General features: G+C 34.7%; 1 protein-coding gene across 1 annotated transcript in view; it reads left to right on the top strand.

The window, feature by feature from the left end:
• Nucleotides 1–22,669, top strand: part of Rock2 (Rho associated coiled-coil containing protein kinase 2) — a 157,585-nt gene that overhangs the window by 95,823 nt on the left and 39,093 nt on the right. Inside the window, exons 5-8 of the mRNA XM_020161447.2 lie at nt 9,287–9,547; nt 17,704–17,848; nt 20,340–20,478; nt 22,426–22,517. Coding sequence (XP_020017036.2) covers nt 9,287–9,547; nt 17,704–17,848; nt 20,340–20,478; nt 22,426–22,517 — 637 coding nt within the window. The remainder of the gene's footprint in view (nt 1–9,286; nt 9,548–17,703; nt 17,849–20,339; nt 20,479–22,425; nt 22,518–22,669) is intronic.

Here is a 22,669-nt window from a genome sequence, read left to right as displayed (position 1 = left end):
AAAAATGTTAAATTCTACAGTCATTTATATATTGCTTATCATGTAACACAGTAATGTACTCCTGATTTTATCTCTTAACTATGGATTTAAGGAATTTACAGTTTTATTTTTGTTCCTTTCCATTATATACCTCACTATCTTTGCTTCTCTAAATGATTTTTTAAATACTAGCATCTAAGTAAACAAACATCTTTGAATGAGTGAAATGAGTATATAATTCATGCTCAGAATATTTTGGGAGTTTGGTATCTTGCTTATGGGAGGCAATTTGTAGGTAAGAACTAGCTACATTGATGCTCGTTACTATTGCCTTTTTTTTATTATGAGATTGAGCCTTAATCTTCCCTTCCTTTTTATTTTTGTGATTATAGCCAGTGATTAGAAATTCTGATACGTTCAGCTAAAAATAAAATTTTTGTGGCAAATTATGTGCTATGATAATTTGCTTGATTAAAGAAGGATAGTAATATAGTGTCATATTGCTAATTTGTGCAGGAATGGAGCTTTTGCTTCTTGGCTTTAACTTTTGATAGTAGAAGTATATGAAGCAGTTTTATGTTAATTGTCATCAAAACGATTGTACACAGTATAAATTTTGCTTATAAATACTTTTTTCCTAATTAAATATAACCTTATAATATTAGGTTGTATTAATTAAGCAACATTGTCAAGTCTGTAGGAAAAATTCACTTGCAAAGCTTTTTGGTGTTTGATAAAGTAGTTGAGAGTCATTCTTGTTCAGACCAATTTCAGTCTCAATTCTGAGTTCACATAATTGCAGTAAGATTTTATCATTGCTAAGCCATTGAACTGGTGCAGTTCAATGGTATGGTGCAGTGAGTCAGGATATTCAGCTTTTATTTCTGACAAATATTCACAAAACTGATGATGAGAGTTAAGTCAACAAGAACAAGTGATACCATTGATACTTCTCACTTATTAATAGGAAAGATAGAAAATATTTGCCATAGGGTATCTGTTGATAAATATTGCATGAATAAGCATAGACTTTCTACATTGTACATTTTCATAAGCTTCTTAAACTTAACCTTTTTCTGCTCCATGTATCACCATTGTTATCACCCTCTGTTATGCATCTTACTTAGATTCAACTTCAGGTTGTACTGAATCAAATTTTATCAAGTTTTTTGAAAATATTCTGTCCATGCAAACTGTTTAGTGAGGCAAATTCTTTACTCCAGAGTTGGTACTGACCCCTCCCTTAAACAGTAATTACTGCCTACTATTGAATATCAAGAACCAAGGAAAACTACTCAACCTCATTTACCTTATTTTAAAGTTGAGTATTAACACTCTTGGAGTGCATAGCAGCAGAGGTTCTTTTCCTCATCATAGCAGGAAGCAGAGAAAAACAAAGACAGCTGGGACAAGACACAGCCCCAAGGATATGTTCCCAGTGACATATTTCTTCCAAATAGGTCACACCTCTAAAGTTTCCACCACATCCCAAAGTAGTGCCATCATCAGCTGGGGACCAAGTGTTCAACAGACACATGTACCTGCAGGGGGACATTTCACATTCAAACCATAACACTTGCAGTTATTTTGTGCATGAGAATTGGTATTACATAGTGGTTTGACTTTTCCTTTCTCTGCCAGCACTGAGGAGATGGAGGCAGCAGGACCTATGTAGTAAGTTCCAGGTTAGCCTGGGCTACAGAGTGAGACCTTATCTCGAAGAACAAATAAACAAGCATTTTTTTTTTTAAATTTCCATTTCTCTAGTGAAGTTGAATATCTCTTCATATTTGAATATCTTCTTTTATAACATGCCTGTTTAATAACTCTTGCTTATTTTCCCATTAGCATGTCTGCCAATTAAAAAAAAAAGAGATTAGTAGGAATTCTTATTATTTGTCTTAGATATGAACCTTATACTAGGTATAAATATATTCTCCTAAACTGTGACTTTCATCTTTTTCTTGGGATTGGAGGAGGGAGGAATAATCACATATTTAAAGATTAGAAGTATAAAGGAACTTTTTTCTGAAAATTTGAGACTATGTTGCTAATCTTATGCTTTGTCATCCTCTCTCAGACTCCTATAACAAATTACCATAATAAGGGTAGCTTAAAGAATAAAACATTAATTTCTTACAATTTTTCAGGCTGGAAGTCCAAGGTGAGGTGCCAGCATGGTCAGGTTCTTGGGGAAGGGCCTCATCCTGGTTTATGGGCTGAATCCTCACATGGCAGAGGGTAGAGAATAAATAAAGCATCTACTATCTCTCTTTTTTTTTTCTTCTTTTGGTGCTGGGAACTGAACTCAGGGTCTGTCATTTGCTAGGCAAGGTTTCTACCACTTGAGCTATGCTTGCAGTCCTCTTTTGCTTTTAGTTTGTTTTTCAGATGGGCCTTCCAAACTTTGCCCAGGCTGACCTCCAGCCTCAATGCTCCTGTTTCTGCCTCCTGAGTTGCTGGGATTATAGATATGAGCCACTATGCCCAGCCTTGCTGTCTCTTTTTATTAGGGCACCAGGTACTGTTATGAGCCCCAAACTCTCATGACATAGACCTGATTTCCTCCCAAAAGCTTTATCTTCAAATATCATCACATGGAAATTTAGGGTTTCAGCATACAGATTTGAGGGGACTAAGCAAACATTCAATCATAGCTCCCTCCTAATACTTAATAACTTTGTATTTTCTACAAGCAAGGGGACATTCTCTTTCATAGCCATAATATTCCTCAAAATGAGGAAATTGCATGGATACATTAGTGACTAACATATAGACCCCACTCAAATTTTACCAGTTGTCTCAATGATGTTTTTTATAGCAGGGGAATCTAGTTCCAAATCAAATTACACTTACTTTCTTTCACTCTGTCTTCCCTTGGCTCTGATACCCCCATTAGTCTTCCCTTTGCCTGATGTCCTTCTCACCCCCTTGGGGCCTTTTAGCCCAGAACAGCCTGCTATAAATGCTCCTTCTTCCCCTTTTGAGCTCTGGTACCTTGTGAGCAGCTTACCTTCTAACTCCTTTGGTCATGTAATTTGATAAATGGAAATTCATAGTTTTAATGCTGTAGTTTAATCAAATTTCTGTGACTGTTGACTGTTTAAGGAATTTTTCCTACCTTGCTGTCACTAAGATTCTGATGTTTTTGACCATGTTTTGCCTATTACTCTGTCATATTTTAGTCTGTTAGGGCTTCTGTAACAAAATATCATAAACAACAGAAACTTCTTTCTTAAGTTGTGGAGGCTGCCATCAAGGCTTTGGCAGATTTGGTGCCTGGTAAGGGCCTATCTTCTCATAGATGGTGCCTTCCTGCTGGTCCTTATATGAGGAGGATGGAAAGGGTGAATGAGCTCCCTTGAGCCTATTTAATATGAGCACTGATCTCATTCATGAGAGCTTTACTTTCACGACTAATCTCCAAGAAGCCCTTCCTGCTAAGACTATAGCCTTAAGATGGCTCTAAGAGGCTGGCATTTTGACTCCAATAAGGTGTTATTCTACCATAATTAGTTAAGATTTTATGTTAATTTGGGGAGGGACACAGACTTTTAGACTGTAGCACCTGTGATCACCCAGAACTGACTTTTTGAGAGTGATACTTAACGTTAAGTTTTGTTTGCATGTGAACATCCATCCGTTTGATGTTCCAACATCAAATACTGCGCAACCTTTTCCCTCACTGGTAGGCATTGCCTCATTGTGTTGTTACTCGGTTGTCCATATGTGCATGGTTCTATTTGGAGGTTTTCTACTTCATTTGTTTTATTTGTCTGTTCTTGCCACTGTACCACAGTATTTTCATTAGCTTTGTTTAACTTTCTTGGTATTGATTAAACTTTTTTTTTGTAATGTTGGGGAACAAACCCAGAACCTTGTATAAACTAGATAGGCACTGTACCACTGAGATACTTAGAACTGTGGATTTATAATCTTCACCAAATTTGGGTATTACTTCTTCAAATGTTTTTTCTCTTTCAGGGAGTTCTTCCCCATCCCCTCTTTTTAGACTCTAGTTACCCACATATGAGCTACTAAAGTTGTTCCATGATTGTTTTTCCTTGCACACTTCATCTTGGGTAATTTTATTGCTATGTCTCTGCATCCACTGATTTTCTCTTCAGTGTCCAATCTAACCCTAGTCCCATCCTATCTGGTTTCACTCAGCAAAATTGTTTTAGAGATTCATCTGTGATATAATAATATTGTCAATAGTTCATTCCTTTGTATTACTGAAATGTAATTCATTGTAAGGATAATTTTGTTTATCCAATTCATCTGTTGATGGACATTTAGGTTGCTTCCAATTTTTCTCCCTTATAAATAAAATTGCATTATTAGCTTATCTATGGATCGATTTGATTCATTGAAAGCTTGTTTTTAAGCTATGTTAGGATGGACTTAAGAATTGCCATTGATAGAAAAATATATGGTGACTTTTTTCTGTTGTTTTAGTGGCTCTGCTGCTATCTTAACATGTAAATTAATTTGCTTAACTTTATTGACATATAATTTGCATGCCATAAAACTCACCCGTTTACGTATACAATTTAATGATTTTTAGGAAGTTTAGACAATTTTGCACCCATCTTTATGATCTGATTTTAGAACATTTCTACCATCTCAAAATGGTCATTCATATCCATTTACAGGCATTTCCTGTTACCCTCCTAGCTCCAGACAACCACTGTATGTCTCTGTTTATTTGCTTTTCCTAGACATTGTATATGAATGGAATCATACAATATGTTGTATTTTGCAACTAGTCTCTTACCCTTAGCATACTACTTTTGAAGTTCATTCACATTCTAACATCTGTCATACATAATTCCTTTCTGATGCTGAATAATATTCTGTTGTGTGGTGAATTACAATAAAGAACATTAGTTGGTCTTTTGCTCTAGCTTCTGGGAAAGAATTTCAGAAGTCCTGGAAGTTTCTGTGATAGCACTTTTACTCATGAAATAACTTCTGTGGCCTCCTGATAGCTTTTTTCACCAAAAAGACCAAGCTCATGGTCAGAGGATTGGAGCTTTAAGCTGCTAGATCTCCAAAGCAAAGAGATGGGTTGGCAACTGAATTTAATCATATAGCCAATGATTTAATTAATCATGCCTGTGTACTAAGGCCCCAGAAAAATCTCTGGACATTGATACTCAGTGAAGCTCCTTGGTTGGGGAAGGCAATGATGTGCTGCTGCTGGGAGGGTGATGTACCCTGACTCCACAGAGAAGACCTAGGAGTTCTGTGGGCCCTCCCAGGCTTTGCCCTCCATATATGCTCATAATAAAACTCTCCTAATAACCATAGTGCTTTTCTGAATTTGTGAGTCATCTTAGTGAATTATGAAGCCTGAGGAGGTTATGGGAACCCATCAATATGTAACCAGTTGGTCAGGAATGTAGATAGCTCTGGGATCCCTCAAGTGAGACTGCTGTCTGAAGTGAGTGTGGTCTGTTCACTTAAGGGATCTGATGGTAATTCTAGTTAGAATTGTTTTTCAGTACACCTATTACATGTGTGATACCCATTTGTCTGTTCATTTACCACTTTGTGGACATTTGACGTGTACCTACTTTTTGGCTATTATGAATAATGCTGCTATGACATTTGTATACAAATGTTCAGTGAATATGTTTTCATTTCTTTTGGGTAGATACATAGGGGTAGAATTTTTGATTGTATATTAAATTTATGTTTCACTTTTTAAGATATTGCCAAACTACTTTCCAAAGTGATTGTGCCACTTTACATTTTGTCAACACTTGAGCATGAAGTGGTATGTCCTTGTGGTTTTAATTTGCATTTCACTAATGCCTAATAACAGTAAAACATCTTTTCATGTGCTGTTGGCCACTGATGTATCTGGTGAAATGTCTATTCAGATCACTTGTTGTGACAAAAATTGGGTTATTTGTCTTAATATTAGTTTATAGGAGTTCTTTTTACGTTCTAGATATAAGCCTTTATCATACACACAGTCCACACAGTCAGACCTTTTCTTTTATTTTTTAAGATGTGTCTCCCTATGTTGCCCAGTCTGCTAGTAAGTACTACAGGTGGATACCATCACTTTTGGCTAACTTAGAATTTTTTTTTTTAACCATGTGATATGAAAGCAATACACATCCAGTAGAAAGTGGACTTTGGGTTTTGAATTTTTAAATTTTCTATGTCACTGGGCAGTGGGAACAGCCATAGCTCCCAGTCAGCTAGTGCAGTAAATAACCAATGCTCCACAGTGCTAAGGTATGATTTTTTTTTTTTTGGATTGGTTAAATGTATTGAGTGCATTTTCAACTCAATGATATTTTCAGTTTACGATGAGGTTACTGGAGCATAACCTCATAAATCAAGGAGCAGCTGTATACCTCTTATAAGTATTTTCTCTCAGTGTGTGTAGCGTATCTTTTCATTTTATTAAGGGTAACTTTGAGGCCACAAAAATTTTGTTTTGATGAAATCCTAAGTATCAGATTTTCATTTTGTCAGTTATGATTTTGGTATTGTATCTAAGAAATCTTTGCCTGATCCAAGGTCATGAAAATTTTTTCCTAAGATTTTTATAGTTTTAAATTTAGGACTGTGTTCAATTTTGAGCTAATTTGTAATACAGTGTTAAAGGGTCTAAAAATGTTCATTTTTTGCCTGTAGATTTCTAATTGTCCAAGAAACATTTTTAAAAAAATGAAAAAACATTCTCCTCTAATTTGTCCTGGCATTTTTGTCAAAAACTTTATTCACCATAATTACAAGGGTTTCTTATTGAACTCTGTTCTATTCCATTGATTGGTATATTGATCGTTATGTCAGTACTAATACGGTCTTGATTATTGTAGCTTTGTAGCAAGTTTTAAAACTGGAAAAAAAGTCTCCCTACTCAGTTCTAGTTCAGGATTGTTTTATCTCTCTGAATTGCTGTGAATTTCCAAATAAACTTTAAGATTAGCTCTATGGGGGAATAAAAAATCTTGGGAATTAGTGCATTGAAAATATATTAATTGGTATGGGGAGAAATTCCATTTTGGTGATTATAAAAGGGGAACTGTTTGGGGAAGAAAGTGAAAGGAGAGGGTAGGTGGGTGAATATGATAAAAGAATAGTATCTATACATACGTAACATATGTAATATATCATATATACATGCATGCATATCATAATGAAGCCCACTAAAAACTGTTTAAAAAGGTGTGGCTCAAGCGGTAATGTGCTGGCCTGGCAAGTACAAGGACAAGAGTTGAAACTTCAGTAATGCCAAAAAAAAAAGCAGGGAGGAGGAAAGGGCTTTGATCATCATACATTATATGCATGTGTGTAAACATCACAATGAAACTCCCTTGTACAATAAATTTATGCTAATGAAAAACAGAAAAAACAATGAATAAGTAGAAATTTTAAAAAGAATTGCCCTTTTGATAATATCGAATCTTCCATTCCATGAACATGTGTTGGCTTTTCATTTGTTGACATCTTTTAGTCATTTAGAGTTAAACATGCTGTGCACAGACACAAGTTTTTGTTCTCAGTTTGATAATGCTCTTCATCTCTTACTTCCTTGTACTCCATTGCCTTCCATTAAAATTTACTGTGATTTTGGCTTGATTCTCAAATAAGTAATTTTGTGGCAGTAATTATACTTAGTGGGTTTTTCCAGGTTGTTTTCCCTTTCCCATTTCTCACATAATCTTCTCCTTGGATTTATTCTTCACTTTATCAAACTGTGTCTCTGAACTGTTCTTCCAGAAATAATTTGTCAGTTATAAAATTTCATTTTGACATTTCATTGCTTCTAGCTTGCACAGTTATTTTCCCTCAGAACATTGAAGATATTACTATTTTGTCTTTTGTACTCAGTATATTGACTAAGAAGTTTCTTGTAAGTATGATTGGTTTTATGTTTTTGAATGTAAGTTGTCTTTATAATAACTTCTAGGATTTTTCTCTTGGATAGCTGAAAATTTAGCACTGGTTGTCTAATGTCATCTCTGTTTTCTGTAAAGGTCGTTGTGATCTTAGATTTTTAATGTAATTCATGTCTACAAATTTTTTATTTTCTATTTCTTTTTCTTCTACCCTTTTCTGACCTTTAGATAGGTATTGGATCTTTACTAGCCTTACTCTGTAGTTCATCTCTTAATCTTCCAGTTTTTTAGAGAAAATTTCTTTGCTTAACATTCTAGGAGCAATATTCTAGCTCTGTAATTTGATCTGTCATCAGTCTATTTAATTTTTTGACACAAGTTTTTTTTTTATCAGCCTACTAATTAAGTGATGCAACATTCTTCTTTTGTGGGTGTTGATTTTATATATTTAAAGTTGTCCTCAGTTTGTCTTAAGTTTTTCCTTGAGTATTAATTTCAGTTCTTGATTGTTTTTCTTCTATTTCATGATGTTGGTTTTTCTCAAATGTTGATTTTTAGGGTTGTTCTATTTTTTCTTTGTTTATGAAAATCCTTTCTGGTTGCACTGCTTGCTCCCTGGATGGGTGGGGCATGTTATTTGGTGGAATATGTAGATTCCTTCCCCCTTCTGAGTTTGTGTTTTCTCAGTTTCTTCTGGGATCTGGTAGCAACCTAGTGCCACTGCATAGTCTGGGTGCAGGTAACAATGTCACTTGCTACTTATCATGAATAAGAGAATGGGAAGTGGAGAGAGGACTTAGTCCTGTTCCAAGTGTGGCTACCGATTACTCATTCTTTCCATTGGAATGGGGCTTACTCCCTCTTCTATCTATTGAGTCTGGCATCTTTTAGATGTTTCTAAAATACTCTTACCTTAGCTCTCTTTTATTTGAGGTTTGTGCAGTTTTCTTAGTCTTCAGAAACCTGGTACTGTGGCTTGAACTTAGAACTTGAGCCATGCCTCCAAGCTGGTTTTTTTTTTTTTTTTTTTTTTTTTTTGGTGGCACTGGGGTTTGAACTCAGGGCCTCATGCTTTGTAGGCAGGTGCTCTACCACTGGAATCACTCTGCCAGCCCTAAGCTGTTTGTTTTTATCTTTTATGTTCCTTAGTCCTATTGTTTCTGCTTTAAAATGTTTCTGCTTAGTTTCCTGTATTGTATTTTACAAGAGAGAAAAACATTCATTTATGCGTGTTTCATGATGTACCTACCCATATAAAAATTGTGTCTGCTACTGTTTCTTCATTCAAAATGTCTAAGCCTAAAATAAAAGATTTCATAAATTTTAACTCCAGTTTAGTTATAATTTGTTTAGTTCACTAGTAACAATGCTACTTGGGTTTTGTTCTGTTGATGGTTTTGTTTTTGGTTTAATTTTTTTTTTCTTTTCCTTTTGCTTCCTAGCTCTTTTGTGCTTTTCAAGATGATAGGTATCTGTACATGGTAATGGAGTACATGCCTGGAGGAGACCTTGTAAACCTTATGAGTAATTATGATGTGCCTGAGAAATGGGCCAAGTTCTATACTGCTGAAGTTGTTCTTGCTCTGGATGCAATACACTCTATGGGTTTAATACACAGAGATGTGAAGCCTGACAACATGCTCTTGGATAAACATGGACATCTAAAATTAGCAGATTTTGGCACATGTATGAAGATGGACGAAGTAAGTAACAAGTCAAATCACGCTAGTTTCTTTGAGAAACAGAAACAAATGCAAATAAGGACTTTGTAGTTTGAATAATAAATTTAATTTTGCTAATCGTGTAACAGATCAAACAAGATAAACCCAAACATTTTCTTTACTAATCATTCATCTACCAGTAAAATACTTTGTTAGAAGATTCAGTGAATGCAAGAGGTTATTTTCCTTAAAGAACACTGGCAGTCACGTCTGGTTCATGGTACATAACAGTCTAGGTGTAGACTTACGACACTAACTGTAAATCACAGTCTTTCCACTGCCATCGTTATTTCTGTAGTTTTTCTTTTAAAAAAAAGAGATAGGGTAAGATCAGGAAAGAAATTTATGTTACCACTTCACCCATCTTCTCTGCATCAACCATATAGAATAAATTTGGGGACATGATTTAATGTGATGCTTCTACCTATCAAAATTCATGTTATGTTTAATAGGTTTAGTAACATTAACCTTATAGCTAATTGTGATATTGGTTTACTTTGATTGCACAATGTATGTTTTATTCTTTTCTGAGTGTACCATAATTCCTCATGGAACAGGATCATGTGTTTTTTATCTGTCTGTTGGATCTAGGAGATACTTTATAAATGTTAGCATGTACTAACCATCTTTGGTATGGTTTCCTTAACTTCCATTATGCTTACATAGCTAATCTATGTCTTATTAGTTATCTAGTCAAGACATGTATTTTGAATTAAGATAATTTTCTTCTTTCTTTACCCCATAACTTATTCCTGCCACCTGTTTGACTTTCATTGTTACTGAAATGATTTTCTCAAAATCAGCTCAGATTTTATCTCATCTAGAAAATTTTCCCTGATAATTCTGTTTCTAATCACTGTCCTAAAGTCATTATGTCCTCTCTTATTCAGAATTAGTACAATACTTCATAGGCCATTTTTGTCTTAGTCTTCTTAGCTAAAATGTCAGATTCTTACTCTTTTGGTTTTCTTCCTAGAGTCTGTTACTATGTTCTGCAACCATTGATCAATGTTTAATAAGTGGAGTTTTTTTTGTTGTTGTTGCCAAAGCTCTCTTGTGGTATTTACCATAATATGGTATGAAATGATTAACTGTGAATATTTTCTGTAATGAAATTAAAGTATGAAATAATTTTTTGATAGACTGTTAAATTTTTCTTTGAGGTATACATAACTATGATGTTTATGTACTGTACTTCCATGAGTGTATTCTGGTTTTAATTAAAGCAATAGCTTTTGGGAATGGAGTAAGGTACAGAAAAATAAAGCGCCCCACAGTTTCAGAGGAAGTTAATGAAAGAAACATTAACCTTGTAGTATGAGATTATGAGGAATAGGACTGAATGTAGTATTCATAAAATATTTTTTACAAGCCTGTAAGCAAATAATAAAATTGGCTATTGGGACATCTTAAATTGTCTCTTTAAAATGTGGCTTACTTAATTTTATGATTTAAAAAAATTTAAATAAAAACAATTGAGTTCATTTTAGTTCTTGGTTTACAGTTTATTGTCATGAGTAGACTGCATGAAGTCCCCAATGTGTTTTTTATTTTTGCTTTCCTCTTTTCAGTGTCCTCTTTGTTCTCCCTATAGTCAGCCACTGTAATGTGTTCACCTTACACTTTTATACAGAATTCGCATAGTGTGCATATATAGTGTTTGTCTTTCTTTATATAAATAATATAATAGGTATCATTTTGTATACTTCTGTCATTTAGCATTGTTTTATGTCTGTTCCTGGTAATAGAAATTAGTGTATTGCTTCTTACTGTTGCTTAGTATTCCATAGTATCTATCTTTTTATCCTCTTGGGGTTGGATTCCTAGATCATCACCACCTCTCTACTGTCAGCAACACTGTCCTGAACAATCACACATGTCCTGTGTGTATCCTGATAAGGTTTTCTCTAATTATAAACCTGGAAGTGATACTGCTGTATCAGAGGGTACACAAAGTATTGCCTGGTCCCAGAGAGGCTGTAAATATTTATAACTTCTTACTAGCAGTCTCTTCATAGCCTTGGTAGCCCTTCTAATGAAGACCAATCTCTCTCACATACTTTTCAGTTATTTTGCTTTTGTGAATTGCCTTTGTATCCTCTGGCCCTTTTTAAGTTGGTTTTTTGTTGATGTGTAGGGATTCCTTATATAATTTTGTGATTCCACATGTTGCTGATATCTTCCATTCTGCTACCCATCTATCTGTTCCTTTGTTTGAAGAAGTAATTAAAACTAAGATAAAGATTCTCAATTTTAATGTAGTCAGATGTTTTTAATTTTTTTTGGCAGTACTGGGGTTTCATGCTTGCTAAGCAGACTGTCACTTGAGCATGCTTCTGACCCTAGATGTTTTTAAATACTGAACTTTACCTAAGTTGTTTTAGCCCACACCTCTGTTTCTCAAGTAATAGTAATAATGATGATGATTCTATAACGTTGAAGAATAAAGTTTATTATAAAAACTATTATTAAATATAGCATAACTTTATATTGCTAATATGAATAGTTTTGTTGCAGATTTCAGGTTTATCACTTTGTTTGATCATTGACGCTCCAGAAATGTTTGTAGTTTCATTCTCATTCACTTGTGGGTGGGACTGACAAACTAGAGCCTGAGGGCTAGATCTGGTCTATGGTTTGGTTGTATACAACTTATGTGATAAAAATGGTTTCTACTTCTAAAGGGTTGTATTTATGACTCTCTCTCTTTTTTTTTTCCTTTGGTGGCACTGATACTTAAACTCAGGGCTTTACGCTTGCAAAGTGAGCACTCTACCACTTAAGCTATACCTCCAGCCCATTTCGCTCTGGTTATTTTGGAGATAGGGGAATCTCAAGAACTATTTCCCCAGGTTGACCTCAAGCCACAATCCCCCCAGTCTCAGCCTCCCAAGTAGATGAGATTACAGGTGTGAACCACTGGTACCCGGCAAAAAGCGTTTTTTTTTGTTTTTGTTTTTGTTTTTTAAAAAGAAAAGAAGAAGAAAAATAAGACATAAATCCTTTGTTGCTCACAAAACCTAAAATATTTACAATCTGACCCTTTACAGAGAAAGTTTGTCATCCTTTATCTATAAATACACACAGATGTTCAAATCATTTTCAGCTATCTTGGCTCCCTGTAAAACATATGTCATATATAAAAGCAAAAATAAAATATATCTATAAAGTTATAAATTAAAAAGAGTGAACAACTTGTTAGTATCACAATAACCAGTATCACTAAGTTCTATCATTGAGAAATTGTGACTTACACAGTTTCTGAATTCTGTTCCTCTCCCTTTTTCTCAAAAAAAAAAAAAAAAAGCTTTTCTGGATGTGAGAATCGCTCTTTTTTTTTTTTTTTAACATCTGATGCACCTCAGTGACAGCTGAGAAATATTATTTAAAATAATTTGCATGGATTAGATGTGTTAGATTTACTTCTTGCCTGTCAAGAATTTCGTAGCAACCCTTACCACCTTTTAAAAAGGCATTGGATACTAGTATTTTAATTGCCTGAAGATAAGGTAAGATTGTATCCATTAATATTCTGGTGTATACCATTTGAATAGATCAAGGCTGTAATTTTTGAAGGCTAATTGGTAAATTGATAATGTTCTTAACCCTCTGCAAGCGACCTCATTTTATAAAATATAGGTGTTTTTATTCATGTTCTGAAAAACCTTATTTTCTGCATAATTGTACCACTATAAGAATAGAAATGGGAGCACTTACTGTTTTTTTTTTGTGTGTGGCACTGGATTTGAACTCAGGACCTCATGCTTCTCTAGCACTAGAGTTATACCCCAGGCTGCATTTGCTACTTTATAGCAGCAAGGCAGGTAGACCATTCTGAAGCCATGCAGCTTTGTAATCAGAGCTATAAAATGAAAATAACTGGTACTAAGGGATAACTGGGATAATCCAGGGTAGCAGCTTTGTGTAGTTCTGGGTATTACAGCAATGCAAATCCACCTGGGCTGTTCAGTTAGAATGCAGTAATGGCAGCACCACACTAGTCAAGATCCTTACAAGGCCAGCAGTGTGCCTCTGAAGAGATCCAAGTGCTCATTTGTCATTTTCAAAATGGACTTAAAAGCCTTCTGTCTATGAAGCAGCCAAGCTGAGGCTTTAAAGCTTCTGATAATTAAGAATTCCAGTTGCAATTTTCCACTTCTTAGGAAGCATTTTGAATTGTTTTTGAGCCCAACTTCAAGACTGATTGGCCAATTTTGAGTTTTTTGTAAACTCTTAATTGTTTTATTTTGTCATTGAAAAAGCACTATATTTAGCAAGTATTTAATCTGATATAGTGAAAATAATTTTGAGAAACCTTTAGAAAATACTTACCTGATTATCTTGCTCTCCAGTTTAAAACCTTTCTGTAGGTTTCTGTTAACCTACTGAATAAAGTTCAAACTCCTTAGATTGTCTTATGAAGCCTTTTATGATATGATTCCTGCTATTTTATCCCCATTCACTATCATTAGGCAGTTCCTTATGGCTCAGAGGTTGTGATTTGCCATATAATTCTTTGTATACTGTGGCATTTCATGATTCCTGGCCTTCATGTGTACTGTTTAAGAGTCTACCTGGCAAATTCCTACTCATACATTGAACTTTGGTTCAAAGCTTCTACTTTGTGAAGGCTCCATAGGTTAGCTCCAGTGTCCTTAAAGCATTTTCTTCTTGTTATTATTTTTTATTTTTGCAATTGGATGTCATTCCTGTTTTTTTTTTATTCATTTATTCACATGTTGCATACATTGTTTGGGCCATTTTCCCCCCTGCCACCCCCTTCTCCCCCCAACCCCCTTGCTTCCAGGCAGAACCTGTTCTGCCCTCTTCTCCAATCTTGTTGAAGAGAAGACCTAACCAATAATAAGAAAGATACAGTGTTTTTGCTACTTGAGATAAGGATAGCTATACAGAGAGATTCCTAGCATTGTTTTCATGCACAAGTTTATTACAACCTGAATTGATTCATCTCTACCAGACCTCTTCACTACTTCTCGGTCACCTTCCCATAGTGGCCTCTGTCAGTTTAAGGTTACTGTATTAGCTCCTCTACAATGGGCACATCAAACACTTTCAAGTTTTGAAAAACTTTCCCTATTCCTTCTGTATGCGTTCTCCACTTAGTGTATGACCCATGTCCAAATTTTTCTTATTTTTTGACAGTACCAAATGTTCAAGATCTTTTTTTTTCCTCTCTGTTTCAGTCCCAGAATTGTCCACTTCTCCAACTTTTGATTCATTTTATTAGCAAATGGTAGTACAGAGTCAGTCATTTGTTTTCTAGATGAGCTCATTGCTCCTGGAGTATGGTCACTTTTAGGCTCTGTCAGTGGACAGAGCTAAGAGATATGTTTTATATACACTCTATACTGAACTACATGTTCAGTTATGTTTATATTTAATTTTCTATCTGTCTTTGATATATGAATGTTATGAGTTCCTACTGATAGAACAGCACACACAGTAGCACAGGGTTCATTCTAGTCTAGTCCTCTTTCTTTTGTGTAATTTCTTCCTTTGACAGTAAAAAACATGGCTGTCATTATCTATACTGTATATACTTGTTCAATCCTAGTTTACACCTAAAATTATTTCATAATTGCCAATCACTATAATATAAAAAGCTTTGCTAATATTATTTTTTATTTACTTTTTATTTTTAGTTGTATAATATCCTGTACTGTTTTTCAAAGCTACTTGGAGTAGTTCTTTTCTTCCTAATCCTTCAGTGTGGTATATTACTCATTTAGAGAACAGGTTCATTTCTTTCTTTTTAATCTGCAAAGCTTCTTCTGATTTAAAGAGTTAGAACTATACAAAGTATATAATCAGAGCAATATCACTTGCTCCTTATTCTTACCACCCTATTTCCATTATTCTCTGCCCTTTTTCCCATCGGCTTCCTCACCGTAAATAAATCAATGTCTTTAGTTTCTGATTTCTCCTTGTGTTTCTTTTAAACAAGATCAAAGACTTGCATAAATGGAGGTTCTACATTCATACAATTTGAGGGCTTTCTCATGAAACAGTTTAAAATATATTAAGTATCTTTTTCAAGTGTTTATTTAAAAAAATATGCTAGCCAAAAAATGTGGCTAGAACAATCTTCCAAAAGGACAGTGCCATTCAACAGAGCTTACTTATTTAAAAATCTTTAGTGTCACCAGTGTTTAGTTTGCAAGTAGTTACTGAAACAGATACCCAGCTTTCCCTTCCAACTTTCCTTGTGAGCAACTTTATATTTAGTTGGTGGGAACTTTACTGCCTACTTTGAGGTCAATTCTTTCTTGTACCCTTCCCTTTCTGCTTCTTCCTCTGAAGCTTTGAATTCTAAATATTTTTTTTCTTTGATTGTATTTGTGTGTGTTCACTAAGGCCTTAGCTCTTAAATCTCATAAGATTCATTTTTTAAAAATCTAATTTCTGTGGGTTCATGTAAAATAAAGAGATTTCCTTTACCCTAATAAATGTGTATTAATTTTGCCCAACAGAAGTGTAAACTTTAAGGTAGTAATTGGCAAAAATTAGTTGTATGGGTTAAAGTGCAGCTCCCCAACCCTCTGCACACACACACCATGGTAGTGTGCCTGTCTAGCATGTTTGAGGTCCTGGGTTCAATCCCCACCACAATATATAATATAATATACCCTGATTTCTTTATTCATTTATTCACATGTGCATACATACCTTGATTTTTAAAGTGAAACACTGTCTTGTTTTGTTTTAGCCTGTGTAGCAATCCACATGAAATATTCTGTGATAGTTTGCTCAATTTTCATAAAATTTATTAATTTATATTCAACCTATAATGGCTTCTAGTCCTATTTACTGTGTACTTGGGGGAAATAAAATCATTCAGTTATTTTTGCCAATTTAAGGATGAATGAAGTACTGTTTTTGAAATTAATTTCTCATGATTAACATGTTTTATAGTACTTAAACACATTTGCATGAATCGTGTCTACAAAATACATTGAAGTTCCTTTTCCTAAGGGGGTTATAATACTCAGAATTTTAGGGTTTTTTTTTTTCCCTCTTTTTATTTTTCTTTTTAAAATTTATGTTTGTTTGTCTTCTGTGGTGCTGGGGATTGAACCCATGGCCTTATGTGTGCTAGGCAAGCACTCTATAGCACTGAGCTATATCCCAGCTCAGATTTTGATATTTTTCTTTAATAGCTTCCTTACAAGAAATGTGGTGGCACTCTTTATTAGGCAGTTAAAGGAAATGAAGGGCATTTAAACTAGTCTATAAAATCTTTGCAAGTTGTACAGAATTTGAGGTGATGGAGCTTTTATTTAGTTCTGTACTACAGTACAGATTTTATTATTTTTTTTAAAGAAACCCCCCACCCCCACCCCGCCGCCCCCGCCACCGTGGGACTGGGGTTTGAACTCAGGTCTTTGCATTTACAAAGCAGGTGATCTACCACTTGAATCACACCTCCAGTCCATTTTGCTCTGGGCTATTCTTGAACCATGATCCTCCAGCTCTCAGCCTCTCAGGTAGCTATAATTACAGGAATGAGTCACCAGCATCCAGTTCAATATTTTTCTTGATAAAATAAGAACCATTTCTTTATCCAGCTTCCAAGTAGGGGTCCTTTGTCATCATAAGTGCTTGAAATTCTTTTAAAAATATCAAAGCTTCCTTTCTATAATGATTCTTCTCTTTTCTCCATGTTGGGTACCTTTACACCACATTTTGTACTTCCCTTAGAACTACTTCAGGGCTGGAAGCATGACTCAGGATAGAGTGCCTGCCTAGCAAATGTGAAGCCCTGATTTCAGATGCCAGTACCATCAAAATAAGAAGAAAAGTTGTTGATTTGCAGAGTGTCAGGAGTTACTTTTTTCTTCTTTCATTAGTGAAGCCTTCCATAATCCCATAATCCAAACATTTTTATCTATTTCATAATGCATATATTCCTGGTTTCCAGAAGCCATGTCAGAAATGAAGTTATCTTGGTAGCAATATGTTGCCACCATATGTCTAATAAATGAATTTATTCCATCAGTGTCTGCACACATACACAGAAATTATACACATGAGTCTGTTTTTCACACTGGTCTGGCTTGGTTTTGTGTGTGTGTGGGTGGGTTTTTTTTTTTTTTTTTTAATCTCTGCTTTTTACCCAGACAGGCATGGTGCATTGTGATACAGCAGTTGGAACACCTGATTATATATCACCTGAGGTTCTGAAATCACAAGGGGGTGATGGTTACTATGGGCGAGAATGTGATTGGTGGTCTGTAGGTGTTTTCCTTTTTGAGATGTTAGTGGGTAAGTAAATATTTTAACTTTTCTTTTTTCAAAGCCCTTTTCATAACATTTTAATTTATTCAAGTTTCTTAGAATATAAAGAAATTTCCTATGTCCTAGAAAAGAACTGTAATTTCTAGAAGCTTGTAGTAGTATTTTATATGACTGGCACAGTCATTGACAATAAGTAGGACATGAAAGGAACTGAAATTATATTACGAGCAAATGTTTCTGTAGAAACATTTTTGTTTTTGACACAGGGCCTTGCTATGTAGCCCAGACTGGCCTTGAACTCATAATCCTCCTCCTTCGGTCTCCAGAGTGCTGGGATTTAAGACATGTACCACCAAGCCTAGATAAATGGAGTAGGGGTATGGCTCAAGTGTTAGAGGCCCCAAGTTCAATCCCCAGAACCACCAAAATAAAGCAAATTTATAGCTTCTGTAGACCTCCATTCTAAGATTTTCTTGATAACCATATTTATTATAAACATTTAAATATAAAGCTGTTAATATTTGTTCCAGTAATAACCTAGAAATATTCTGTAGTTTGTAATTTTTTTGTAATTGATTTTGTAAACTATATTCCTTTTCCTTACAATTTGTATATATTTGGCTTGTGATTCCAAATGATTTATCATAACCATAACTAACTATATTGACTATTTGATTATCAAGACATATATTTTTATACTGCTTCAGTTTTCAGAAAGCTCAGAGGCAAATTTAATAGTATCATTTACTTTGACAAAAAAATCAAAATTTGAGAAGCTCAGTTATTTCAAAATTTTTCTTTATAGCAGAAATTTCATTCCTAAGTTTTTCCATTCCAACATGCTAGGGTCATAAAAAAAATGCTAGGGTCACAAATGTACCCTGGGCAAGGAAGCCAGTGACTGAATTACTGGCTTGAGGGTGAGGGGAAATGTAGCCAAATCTGCTTTCCAAGGCAAGTGTGATAAGCCGAAGGACATTTAATAGGAATTGAAAAGGTGTTTTTGGAATCACAGAATTTATTTTCTAGAAGATGACCCTAAAAGAAATTGGTACTGTAAAAGAAAGTATGGTTATTGCTAAAAACTCAGAATTTTTGGTAAATCCCAACATTTAAATAATAATTACTATGCAGCCTTTCTTATGGCATGAATTGCCTTCTCTTGATGGCAGTTCTGTGTATGTAGCATGGATCTTGTGTAGTCATGTTATGATGTCAGCTACTTTGTCTTAGGCCTTTCTTTGTAGTGAATGTGAGTACACACTAAGTGGTTGTGGTTCCAGCTAGCTGTCTTTTCTCCCACTTGGGACGTGTAATCTGATCATGCATTAGGATGTTTCTTGTAATCTTTTAAAAGTAGAATGTATTCTTTTACTTGCCTAGCCTCTGTTTCTAGGGATTTAGAAAATAAAAGGTACTTTGGAGGAAGTAATTTGGCTTATATGAAGTGGCCATTTCAATTTCCACTACTGTTTTCAAGTTTGAGAGCTGAATTAGTTTGAATGGCGGTGATTTGATGTATTGTGAGCCTGCTATGGTGCTTGCTCAGGTTGGTGGCATTGGACTTCATTTAAAGGATTCTATTGTACTTAAAAAAAATGCTAGAAAAGTGTTGAATTCATTGCTCCCCTCTAGCTCTTTTGAATTCAAAACAACAAATAACTATCTGAATACACCTTTTGAAGTTTTGGACTGGCTGATTTGGGGGTAGTCTGCTTTGCACTAAAGTTACTTGGAATATAGGTATACTGGCTGGGCCCTTAGCCCCTGTGGCTTCAGATGAATAATGGCAAAAGCCAAGCCATTTACATTTGCTTCAGTTCCTCCTTACCACTGTCACTAGTCAGCAGGAACACTGCACTAGGGAAGATGATTTCTTCCCTAGTCCAGGTCTAGCTGTTTGTCATGTTAAGCAGGTCTCCTGCCATCTCTTTGGGCCCTGCTTCTTCATAGAGGTGTTCTGACTCTCAGGGCAGCACTGTCCATTTTGTCACAGTACAGACAATTCATTTCTGCACTGTCCAGTGTGGTAGCTGCTGACTGCAAGTAACACTTTGTATGCAGCTAATGTATATAACTAGGAGTTTCAGTTTTCATTTATTGAAACCCTGGGTTGGGGTGTGGCAGGGAGAGAAATAGAAGGAAGAGAGGAAGGTAGGCAGGCTTGCAGGAAGGGGAGGGGAGGGCAAAGAAAAACAACAAAAAAAGAACAAATCCTGGAGTTAGCATTAGTTATATTTTACTTTTAAGGGAGGTGTGTTTAAATTTTAAATATTTTCTTTGCCTGTGTGTATTTGAGTTTTCTTCTGGTGGTACTGAAGGCTTCCCACTTGCTAGGCAAGCATTCTACTGCTTGAGCCACACTGCCAGTCTTATTTGTTTAATGGAACCTTCTGCTCAACAGACCAGTTCTTCTTCTATGATTGTGAGAAAATTTAAACTTAACGTATTTAAATATTAGGTGAAAAGCATTTAATTTGCATTATTACATTGAGTGTATTCTTTCTTGAAATTTTAGGGGATACTCCATTTTATGCAGATTCCCTTGTAGGAACTTACAGCAAAATCATGGATCATAAGAATTCACTGTGCTTCCCTGAAGATGCAGAGATTTCTAAGCATGCGAAGAATCTCATCTGTGCCTTCTTAACCGACAGGTAATGGACACAGAATTTCTTTGCAGAGAAGCCCTTTACTTTTAAATTTGTAGAAATTAAAGCATACCTGATTTGCTTACATATGAAATCAGTCTTTTATTATTATCCAAGTTGCATTCAATTCTGGGTAATTAGCCTTTTTCCGCACTGTAGCCTGGTGTTGGGTTACCTTCATCCTTTTTTGTGTGTGCAGCCCAGTTGTAATCTAAATCCAGCCTTAATCCTCATGTCTGAGAAGAAAAACCAGAATTTAGTAAAATAATGCATTTGAGAGAAATAAAAAACTTTCGTATTATTCATATTTTACCCTTAAAGTGGTTAATCCATATTACTCTTGATCGTACAACTTTTAATAGGAGAGCAGTTTGTAAGACATTTACTCAACAGTTTAGAGTCTTAAAAACTATTTGTGTTTGAGGTGGTGGTGCCTCCTTCCCACCTTTTTTATTTGCATTTGAATATCCACAAGTCTGTCCCAGAAATTCTATGTTTTTAAAAACAAATAGATGAACAAAGGTGTGAAAACTTGTCTCAGAAAATTTCAAATAGGAAATTATTTGAATTTTTTAATTTGGCTTCTCTATTCAGTTCTCTTCTGATGTCCTACTTAACACCTGTGATAGGAATCATCCTAGCATATACTAATGCATATTATGCTTTGTTTGCACCTTAGTCCCAACTTTTACTTAGCAGCTTTGTGCTCTGGCGAGATGATTATGAAGTAATTTTCTCTTCCATAAAGTGATGGACTCAGATTAGATAACTAGAGGTATTTCTAGTTCAGTTACTCAGCACACCTTATTATTGTTAGTTGCTGTTAGTGTTGCAGTGACTGTCCTGCATACTCCTTATTGGATAAAATCATAAATGTGAAATTCTAGAATTAACATTTTAAAATTAAGTGATTTTTCAAAATTGATTCCTGGATAAGTTAAATCAGTGTATTTTTCTGTTAACAATAACTGGTTTTCTCTCATAAAACTGAATGTTACCAAAATTTAAAATTTTTATTTTCCTTTATTAGGAAAATCATTTTTATGTGTTTTCAGTCATTTGTTAAATAAAACTTTAAAAATGTGTTAATCGTGATTAATGAACAGTCAATACTAATAAACTCAAAATATAGCCTGTGTAATGTTTGATTTGGGGACCAAATGGGGTGGTAAGGTTGCATTCTAAAACAAGTCACAGCATATGTTAATAAAGGCATACTGTTCATGGAAGATTTGCTTTAGCAATTTATTGGGAGGAATGCAGGCTAAGGAATGATTTTAAGTGGAGAATAGATATTTTGAAGATAGTGTAATGTCATAAATGTGTCTAGAAGCATGTTCCTTTAAGTGCACAGTTTTCCTGTTTGTGTTAAACAAGGAAAACAGATGCTTTCTGTGTCCATGCAGTCTACATGAAGATGCAGACAGCCAAAGAATGAAATTCTTAGTAACATTTCTCTTGTATTCAGAATGTTCATAAATGTTGAGATCTACTTATTGGTAAATATGGATAACTGCAAACTTTGTAATTTTTCAGAAAAGAGAGAAAATTCTAAAATAATACCTCTATTGGGGAGGTTTGAAATAACTCTTCTTAGTCCAAAGTTAGACCCTTCTTATCATGAGGTTGATGGGACGTGAGGTTTGTTATGCACAGGGGAATTTTTTTTATTTGAAAGTCTCATATACTTTCATTTCACATGAGTACCAATGGGCATATATTTCACTGTCCATATCATTTACTGTCCATCACAGTCTTTAATCTCTCCAGAGATTACATACCATAAAATTGGGATTGCTTGCTTTTGAGAAACATTTAAGCTGAAGCTTTTAATTAAAAAAAAATCAAATTCATTTGTGATCCTTATTTTGATTAAGCCATTGCAATAAGAGCTGATATTTTACTTTTTCATAATTAACTTTTTATAATATAGTCTTTAACTGCATTGTTTAGGGAGGTACGACTCGGGAGAAGTGGGGTAGAAGAAATCAAACAGCATCCTTTTTTTAAGAATGATCAATGGAATTGGGATAACATAAGAGAGAGTAAGTCGATAAATCTTAAGTATTTCCAACCCATCACATTTTAAATCTCATTCATTGATTTCCTCTTTTGAAATAACAGGCATATTTGGTACACTTTATGGTACCTTGTTTTTAAATTGAGAAATTTCAGAATTTTTGTGGTAATATTTGAA

This window comes from Castor canadensis, chromosome 12 (genome assembly GCF_047511655.1).
Source record: "Castor canadensis chromosome 12, mCasCan1.hap1v2, whole genome shotgun sequence".
In the NCBI taxonomy this organism is placed as follows: domain Eukaryota; kingdom Metazoa; phylum Chordata; class Mammalia; order Rodentia; family Castoridae; genus Castor; species Castor canadensis.
This window is presented reverse-complemented; position numbering and strand designations above follow the sequence as displayed.